General features: G+C 37.8%; 1 protein-coding gene across 5 annotated transcripts; it reads left to right on the plus strand.

Annotated features, from left to right (window-relative positions):
• The first annotated feature begins 910 nt into the window (after positions 1-910).
• fam234a (family with sequence similarity 234 member A) lies at positions 911-9,197 on the plus strand. 5 transcript variants are annotated; one of them, XM_061708362.1, is made up of 12 exons: positions 911-1,006; positions 3,240-3,541; positions 3,627-3,737; positions 3,863-4,045; positions 4,760-4,884; positions 4,986-5,118; positions 6,323-6,455; positions 6,579-6,719; positions 7,117-7,198; positions 7,339-7,491; positions 7,602-7,704; positions 7,848-9,197. In XM_061708362.1, exons 2-12 carry the CDS (start codon positions 3,271-3,273, stop codon positions 8,054-8,056), a joined length of 1,644 nt encoding a protein of 547 aa, XP_061564346.1. In that variant the 5' UTR covers positions 911-1,006; positions 3,240-3,270; the 3' UTR covers positions 8,057-9,197. The 5 variants fall into 5 exon arrangements, with proteins under 5 accessions (XP_061564346.1, XP_061564345.1, XP_061564348.1 ...); XM_061708361.1 differs by having other exon boundaries at positions 916-1,006; positions 3,237-3,541; XM_061708364.1 differs by lacking the exon at positions 911-1,006 and adding an exon at positions 2,262-2,281.
• The last annotated feature ends 500 nt before the right edge of the window (positions 9,198-9,697 follow it).

Raw genomic sequence — 9,697 nt, forward strand, 5'->3', positions numbered from 1 at the left:
ATCATTTTTGTTTTTCAAGATCATACCAAAAGTTGCATTATCTTTAGAAATAGAGGATGGGAACGATGCAATTTTCCGTTTAAGACCAGTTTTACGTTTTACGTAGACGTTCCGTTTCCAGTATCCACTGCTCAGAGCAGTGGTCTGAAATCAACCAATCACAGCGTTCGGACACAACTGACCCAGCCAATCACAGCACAGAGATTGCTCTAGTCATCCGGCGTGTGATTAACCCTGTATTTAGTCTTACAGGTACGAGCTTTTCATAGCATACCTGTCAAGTCTCCCGTTTTGCCCGTGAAACAGTAATTATTAAAAAATCATATAAAAAAATCATATATATGGGCTGATTTAATGAGGTTTAATGAATTCAACACCCATAAAACTTGTGATACATAACACCGATTGTTTTCATTAAACCTCATTAAATCAGCCCATAATATGATTTTATAATAATTACTCTCTTGTGATATATAGTAGATGACCATGAACACATCACAAGTGGTTTGACCAAAATCAGTGGTATGTATCACACGTTTTATGGGTGTTGAATTCATTAAACTTCCTTAAATCAGCCCATATATATGATTTTTTTTAATAATTACTGTTTTGTGATATATAGTCTAGATGACCATGAACACATCACAAGTGGTTTGACCAAAATCAGTGGTATGTATCACAAGTTTTATGGGTGTTGAATTCATAATATCCAATATCCAATATCAAACCAATTCAACCGCGGTGCAGCATTCTGAGTAGTTTGTAAGTGGTTGACAGGTAGTTATTTTAGATTTCTAGTTTCTCTCGTTGTGTAGGTTTTTGGTTGACAGCAGAGTAAATAAATCTCAAGCGTAGGACTGCCTGTCAGAATAACTCAGGGTTAAATAGCAAGCTGCTGTGAGCTTGTCCATGATTTGTTTAGCTCAAGCTTGTTTGTCGGGGCTGCTGCTACCTCCTCGTCGTCATTCCCGTCAGTAGCCACAAGAAACGCCTGTGGAATGTCACAGTAAGAAAAACATTTCATAACCTTCACGCACTTTTTCAGCTTTTTTCCTTTCTGTGCTCAAATAGCGAGTGTGTTGCGACAATGCTCTTCGTGGTCGTGTTTTTGGTTTGAGTGTCCTTCGGTCAACAAGTTAGCAAAAGTGACACCAGTTGTGGGAGGTTTCTCACATCTGGCCAACATGGATAGCTATCTGACAGAAAAAAATGACAAATATTTCCGGAGTAAAGTGCATTTGTGTGCCGAGTCCAGAAGACGAGGTTTATTGCAAGTGTCTTGGGTGAAGTAACCATGGAAACGTGGTGTAGATGGCAGCATAGACATATATACGTCTCCCCATCGAGTGTTCTTGCCCGCTGCATCGATACGTCAACGACGCCGCCATATTGGATGTGGCAAAACTGCGCTCTAAACTAATACAAGTAAATGTACTTATTTTCATAAAGCGCCTTTCTACAAAGAAATTTACGTTTTACGTCTCATGTATTCATTCACACACGCACTAATATACTTGGGAAACAGTTAGGCACCAAATATAATATATTTAATTTTTTCAGATGGCAAAAATAAGAACTTTATTGATCCCACATAGGAGCATTTATATCAGCTATAGAGAACAAGGTAGTGCTAAAAAACAATATATATCCCCCCTCACAAAAATAAGAAAAATAGAGAAACACATTTTCTCATCAACAAAACTAATTTAAAATTTTTCAAATAACATATTTGAACCATTTTTTAAGACAATAAAATAACATTTGAACCATTTTTTTCAGACAATAAAATAATTTAAAAATCTGAAAAATGGTTCAAATATGTTATTTTGTTACTTGAAAAATTTTAAATATTTTTATGTAAAATATGCTTTGTTGATGAGAAAATTGAGAGAATTACTCCTATGTGGGATTAATAAAGTTCTTATTTTTGCCATCTGAGAAAATGAAATATATTATATTTGGTGCCTAACTGTTTCCCAAGTATATTAGTGCGTGTGTGAATGAATAAATGAGACGTAACACGTACATTTCTTTGTAGAAAGGCGCTTTATGAAAATAAGTCAATTTACTTGTATTAGTTTACAGCGCAGTCTTGCCACATTCAATATGGCCGCGTCGTTGACGTACGGCTCAGCGTTCGATGGGGCGTCTACGTATAAATGTCTATGGATGGCAGGGTGTGATTTTTCTTGAGAGCCACAAACATGTTTATGTGGGCGTGCGCGCTGAGAAAGCTCCAGAGTCGGCGTTGGCACGGCTGAATAGCTGCACATCCACAAAGGTCGATGCGGCAGAAATGGCTGGATCGACAGACCCTGCTGCCTCCAGTATTTTTCATTCACTATATAAGTGAACGCTAGCGAGTTTTGTTTGGTTATTATTTACCCACATCGAGATTGATTATCCATTTTACACTGCGACTATATGGATGTGATATGTGTCTATGAGGAGACTGCAGTGGCGTCAATTCAGTGGAAGCTAAGGTAGGCTATGGCAAGGTTACGAGTTACAGAACTTAACTAGAGTATCAATCAATACGTCCAGCAAATACTCATCACAGAAGTCTGCTATGTAGCTTATCTGTGTGGTCAAGAAAATCTTATTTCTAGTTAAAATGTCTCATTTTTAGTCAAAAAATCTCATTACACCAGAAAAATAACTTGTTATTTGATATTTTCACCTGTTTCAAGTACATTTTCACTTGAAATATGTAGAAAAATCTGCCAGTGGGACAAGATTTATCTTCTCATTACAAGCAAAAAAATTTTTGTTCCACTGGCAGATTTTTCCACTTATTTTAAGTGAAAATCTACTTGAAACAGGTGAAAATGGTTGTTTTTGAGTGTTGTCTTAAATGTAATGAGATTCTTTTTGACTAAAAATTAGACATTTTAACTAGAAATAAGATAAATATTCTTGTTAAGACTTTGAGTTTTTGCAGTGTATAATAACTAGTGAAATCGATCATGTTGTTCTGATTTGCATTTGTAGTTATTCTATATGTATTAAGTAATAGAATAATCAATACAAATAGACACAGAGTAATTCCATAAATGTATTTAAAAAACAAACATTTACATTTTCCCTTGAAGCCAAGGTGTGGCGGCTGCCATACCTTGCCATACTGAATTGACGCCCCTGGGAGACTGATATTGTTGAAAAACTGTTAGCCATAGTTGCTGAGATTCCGGTCGGTTTGAGGGTGTGATTTTTGCTCAAATCTCTTCTCTTTCAAGCAGATCTGTGGGTCGGTAATGCACTGAGGCAGCAATGGAAACCACAGACCATCCTACTGAGGGTGACCCTCTGAAGAGAGAAGAAGATGGTGCAGAAACCACAACAGCACCATCACCAACAGAGCTGAAGAAGAAGAGTTGTAAGGAGGTCCTGGGTTTTTCCAGACTGACCCACTGGAGAACAGCAGTCTTCTTCCTGTCCCTGTTCCTCTGCCTCACAATAGTGTTTGCCTTCTCCTTCGTCATCCCCTGTCCTGTCAGACCACAGTATCTTGTTACTTGGAATAGGACATTCTCTGAAGCAGGTGACTATCCACTGCCCTTATTTTCCCCAGCTTTTGGAAGAATGTTAAATGTGAGGCTAACTGATTTTCTCACTCACTACCACAGGAACTTATGACTTTCTAGCTATTGAACATGCAAGCGAGGACAAAGTGATGGATGTCCTGTTTGTCCTGAAAAACAGAGAAGGCACACAGAACAAATCGTGCGCTGATGCAGGTATAAAGTCTTTCTTTCAGCTCATCTTTAATTATGAAATAGGCTATAATGGAACTGTTATTTCTATGTGGCAGTTCTATGTGATGTGCAAGTGGAATTCAGATAAAGCCTGTTATCTTCTCCAGGTTTGCCTTCCCCATGCGTGTTTGTGGTAGCGGTCGATGGTACGGATGGACAGACCCTGTGGGAGAGGCCGCTGGATTCCAATTTTCACTGGGCTCAGTGTGATCTGGATAAAAAGGAGGAAAGGGACTGGCACTGTCTGCTGTCTCATTCTGATAACCTCACAGCCATTAACAAATATGGAGGTTAGTGACTCATTGCAACTACCATATTTTCTGGACTATAAGCCGCTACTTTTTTCATAGGTTTTCAACCGTGCGGCTTATACAAAGGTGCGGCTATTCTGTGGATTTTTCTTCCACCGCTCTAACCGGAATTAGAATAAAAACTAAGACAAAATAAATGCAAAGAAGAATACGCTACTTCTTCTTTAGCAGATAGAAGTAGGTAGAAGCAGATTTCAAACAGATAAATAGATAGATAAATAAATACTGGTTATTTTCTCTTGGTTCTGTCCAGTTTTAATCAGCAAAGTTGCTGCCGTGTTAAAAGACACTGTTAGGAAAGGATCTATTTAGGTACAAATATGTACATCATTTACAGTTCTAAATCCTTCTGTACATGTAGTAAATGTCTAATCTAACAACATATTTGCGGCTTGCATATCTTTTTTTTTTAAATAGAGCAGGTGCGGCTTGTATATCTTTTTTTTAATTGTTTTTTTACAAATAGAGCGGATGCGGCTTATATACATGTGCGGCTTATAGTCCAGAAAATACGGTATCTGTTTTCTATATTAGCATTTCTCAAACACTATCTGTGGGATTGTTTTAATTTAACCGTTTGAAAAAAAAAAAAAGTATTGTTTTGAATACATAAATGAATACTCCTATCAATAAGAAGGCTGCAGTGTATAAATGCAATCAAACTGTATCCTTTGGTGATTTGTTTGCTGTCAGGTCATGTCATCTGGCAGCAGCCTCGGCCTACTGGTCTGCAGAGCACGTTGCCTGTTCTTAGTGTTCCAGATCTTGATGAGGACACGGTCAGGGATGTGGTCCTGGTGGCATCTGACAGCACTCAGGTAAACGTTTTTCCATATTTACTTTCTGGTACTACTAATATATTAACTTAATATTGCAGCCAAGTACAATCCATCAACTTTCAGTCCCACCTGTCTTGCAGACTCAGATGGTATTTCTCTCAGGAAAGACGGGTGCACAGATTGGTTCCACTGTGGTTCTTGATTTTAAGGGAACATCCAGTCATCTTCTGCATTGCACTAAAGGGGGTTCTTACTACATACTTCTACAAAAAGGTTTGACATCATTCATGACACTAACAACAAGGTGATAGAAATGGGAAGTCAAATTAGCTGTGTCAGGACTCACAGTTGCAGTTTAGATGCTTTTGCAAGATAAAAGGAAACAAAGTTAAAAAGCTTTTATTGGTTATCTGGAAGCCCTTGGGGGAACTGGCATGATGCATTTAATTTGTTTTAAATTTTAAATCAGGGATGGAGGGTTTAAACTTGAGGTGAGGCCACTACAGCATAGGGCTGGGCGATATGGCCCAAAAGTCATATCTCGATATTTTCTAGCTGAATGGCGATACTCGATATATATCGATATTTTTTCTGTGCCATAATTGGGGTTTCCCCCAAAGCATTATAGCATAGCATCTCTGTTAGCTTCATTTATTTCTGAGGCAAACCCTTAAAAAAACAGAAAGGTTTTAATACAATGTCGTGCCAAATGTCACACAGGTTCCTTTATTAACAGAGGTCTGCACAATATCAAAATGTATAAAACAAATGAAATAAAAATAAACTGCCTGCATATATAGAATAAAATGCTTTTTGAATAAAATAAAACAAATCCCTTTCCTGCATAACAATTAAATTAAAATACACTGTGCAATTAATACAATGTAGACAGTAACAGGCAGACTTTTCCACTGAGGTTGACAGTTGTGCAAATAACAAAACATTTGTGCAAATCTCAAATAAAACATTCAAGTCAATTTGTCACAAAATAAGCTATATCAAAATCATATATTTTTTTTAAATCGATATAAACGATATTGTCTCGTACCATATCGCGTTTGAAAATATATCGATATATATTAAAATCTCGATATATATCGCCCAGCCCTACTACAGCGTATAAGCAATAGTATCAGGCTCATTAAGCTGTTTGCTGCCATACATTTACAGAGCAATCTTTTGTGTGTTTGGTAACATTGTGTTTAAAGACCAAATTTTCATCAAGTGCTGTTTTAAAGAATAATTCCCACAATAAGACTCTTTTTACCATTAGATTTTACTTTCCTGTCTTTCAAGAAACATTAATTTGTTCCAGCAGAATTGTTTTTGGTTGCCCAAAAACATTAGTATTAGTAAAACATTTGTATTATTAGATAAAGGAAAAGTAAAACCATCACTTGCTCTGTCCTTCACATACTGCATGTCTATGTTGATGTTAGACACTTGGTGGAAGTAGTAAGTGTGGATTCCCTCACAGACACTGGCGTGTATGGACTTGCACTGTGGAGGATTGCTGCCAAGGCTAAAGAAGGGATTGATACGAACCTCAAGAAGGACAAACAACTGGAGAAGAACGCCAGTGCTGCAACTGGGATTGTACCCATCTACGAGTAAGAAGCTGCTGATATTAACACCTCAGAAAAATCAATAGTTCGCTGATATTGTGACATCAGCAAGAGCATACAGACATTTTTTTAAACGTTTTACTGTAAATATGTGTAAATACGTTTTAGGTCCGAGGCAGTGAAGATGCTCAGGACTAAAGAAACAGATCATTTATCTGACCTGCTGGTTCTGAATGGGAACGGGGTCGCGTTACTAGATGGAAAATATTTAACGCTACGGTGGAGATTCAATACCAGCTCAATCCTCAGGTAAATGTCTATTTTTCTCTCCCCCCCCCTTTTTTTTTCTCCAAACATGGTTAGTTTCAGGCGTTTAAAATGCATCATTTTAAATGTATGCCTCTGGATTGGTTGTCTGATTTAAATAAAACAAAAAAAACACACACAAGGCCCCCGTCCCACCAACTTGTTACTTTGTTGGATGAAAGGGATACTCTTTAATGGCGCTTTTACACTAGTACCTACTCGGGTACTAGTGGTACTTTATTTTGAAAGTGTCTGACTGGGCTCTAATATTGCTTTTGTTTGTTTTGGTTTTTTTTTATCAAGCCTGTTAAGTTAGTTGTGGATAATCTTCTGTTTAAATTGTTAAATTAGTTTTTGTCTATTTGATTTGTAAAAGGATGTCGCTTTGTTATTCTTTCAGAGAGCCCTCCTGTGGATACTTTAACAAAGACGAGATCCTGGATGTTGTGATTGAAGAGGATGTAGGGAACTATACAAAGAGGGTAAATTAATTTGTGATGTACCCTTACTCTTAAATATGTAGTTTTGTCTTTTCTTTTTCCCTTATATTTCTATGTACAAATTCTCTCATGATTATCATTTTGAATCATTCCCTTACTGTGTCACTGTCTCTTTTCTGTAGATAATAATCCTGGATGGGAAGTCTGGTGACGTGCTATGGGAAGTTAATCTTTTGGCCACGACAAACGCACCAAGACCCGTCTCGGTACACACCACCAACTTTTTCTCAGTCTTCATGTTTTGGGGCTTGATGCCCTCAGAGTACAACTCATCTGTAAGTACCACCTCACTCATTTGATTTCACAAAAAGATGCCTGTAACTGATGTCAGATTTGGTTACCAAGAAATTTAAACTGTTTCCTCGGCACTTGTGTTTTCTTTCAGGAATCATTGATTGGCAACCAACGCTCGTACATGCTGCATCCTCTCTATTCCCAAGTTCTCCTCGAGTCCGCCAATGTCGTGGACAACATTATCACATTAAAAGGTGCTGTTTGCTCTTGTATTTATTTAAACTAAATGAAACTATCAGGATGATCAGATTGTAACCCACTTGAGTTAATGATTAGAGGGATGGGGGAAACAACGGTTTAGATATTTTGATTTACTGCATTTGTGTTTTCATCTTAGCCACACTTATGGAGCGTGGACGCCATGCAGCCTACATCCTGCTCACTGGTCCGGAGGAGGAGGGAACTGAGGGCACTGTGGTCCTAGTCAAACGCAAGCTGAAGCAGGATGTCCCCTCCTGCAGAGTTCTCCGTATTGGCCCTGGTGGTGGCACAGAGACCAATGAGGACATCAAAGAGGCCTTCAACCGACTCCGCTTCAGTGATTAGTGGAAGAACCGTCGGTAACTTGCAGTATATCCTTGGTTTTGTAGACTAACCTGGATTTTAAAACCAAAGCATGTAGTCTTGCTATTACTTTCTAACTGCTGACCACTAAAGAAGGTCCTTTCATGCTTAGGGACTTGAGTTTTATTCATCTGACAGGCTTCCTCTATTCATTTTTACTGGACAATAAGGGCATTACCTGTCTTCAGACTTGACTTTATATCTCTTGCTCGATGTTCAATGAGCTGCTGTTTGCTGACAATCACTCCACACAGATTGTTTTCCTGCTGGGAAGAAGAAAAAAATCATAAATCTGTTGAGTCTGTCTTGCTGTATGATTACGAGAACTTTCATGCACCATTGTAATGCTCTTTGAATTCCAGAAGCTGGATTATTTTTAAAATCTATGCAATTGTGTCACTCTGTGCTTTAAAAGTAGCAGGCTTGATGTAAGAGTTGCCTGTTGAATTGTTACAGTGAAATTGCTAGGTCAGATTGGGGAAAGTGGTTTCAACTGTATGCCAAAAATATGTATTTTTAAACATAATGTAGCAGTCGAGTTAAGAAACACCTATTTGTTCATTTTGAAGGAGTAGGTGTGTCGAAACTTTGAACTGAATGAAACTTGAAATATGGCTGAACCCCAAGATGAAAAGATATAGACTAAATTATTATTATTTTTCTGATGTGACCTATTTGTCAAAGTATAAATGAGTCTTGTAGCCAAATGTTAATCCAAAATGCTGTAAATCGTGAACCCACTTCCCAGGACATGGGTTAAAGTAGTCCTGGATTAAAAACAATAAACGATGAAGATTTGGGAAAAAGCATTTAGTCCTGGACTAAGCTTAATTCATGTCTGGGAAAGTTGAGATGCAATGATCTGTAATTGCATAATGATTACACACTCATGCAGGGTCTCAAAGGTTCACTGTAACAAATTATTACTGTAGGTTTCAGAGCTCCTGGTGTATAGTTTTCCCCTTAGAGTTTATATGAATAAAATTAAGGAAATAGCATTGTCTTATTTTTGCTGAACTTTAATATATTGATCCTATGGAGCAGGCCTTTATTGGAGCTGACTTTTCTGGCTGAATTGTAATGAAATGTTTGAATTTAAAGAATAAAAGAAAACTGTTAATGATTGGCTTTTGTGGCATCTCTGTGACAGCTTTGGCAGTTTGGTGGGTGCAGTAATGGCGATTATATCTGGTGATGTAGCAGCAGATGCCATTGGTTGAGTGGAGCATGCGAGTGGCAGTGCTCTCACTCTCGGGACTCGAAAGTTCCCCTTTTCTATTTCTGTCAACCTCTAGACAAACCTGTTTTTTTTTTTAAAAACCCTCCTGAACAATCCTCAATTGTCATAACCTGGCTTATAAGGTCTTACAAAAACAGGCAGAAAGAAAATGTGCAAAATGCCAATTCAAATGACCAACTGACACAAAATATAAGCTGTGTTTTGTTGTGTTAATGTGGATATGTGATTATTGTGATAAATCCCAAAACAAGTCAGGTCCTGACAGAGGAGACAAATCAACAACCAGTTGTTTCTGCTCCTACAACCCATTGAAGACCATCATAACCATCATCACAGCACACATAACTAGCAGGCCTATCACATCTCAGACATCTTTAATATTT

This window comes from Cololabis saira, chromosome 19 (genome assembly GCF_033807715.1).
Source record: "Cololabis saira isolate AMF1-May2022 chromosome 19, fColSai1.1, whole genome shotgun sequence".
In the NCBI taxonomy this organism is placed as follows: Eukaryota; Metazoa; Chordata; class Actinopteri; order Beloniformes; family Belonidae; genus Cololabis; species Cololabis saira.

What these genes read in the sequence shown, in the direction of transcription:
- fam234a (XM_061708362.1), top strand. Translation starts at nt 3,271, where the DNA reads ATGGAAACCACAGACCATCCTACTGAGGGTGACCCTCTGAAGAGAGAA. An exon ending in CTACATACTTCTACAAAAAG is followed by an intron (nt 5,119 to 6,322) that starts GTTTGACATCAT and finishes ATTCCCTCACAG; the next exon opens with ACACTGGCGTGTATGGACTT. An exon ending in TAGGGAACTATACAAAGAGG is followed by an intron (nt 7,199 to 7,338) that starts GTAAATTAATTT and finishes TCTTTTCTGTAG; the next exon opens with ATAATAATCCTGGATGGGAA.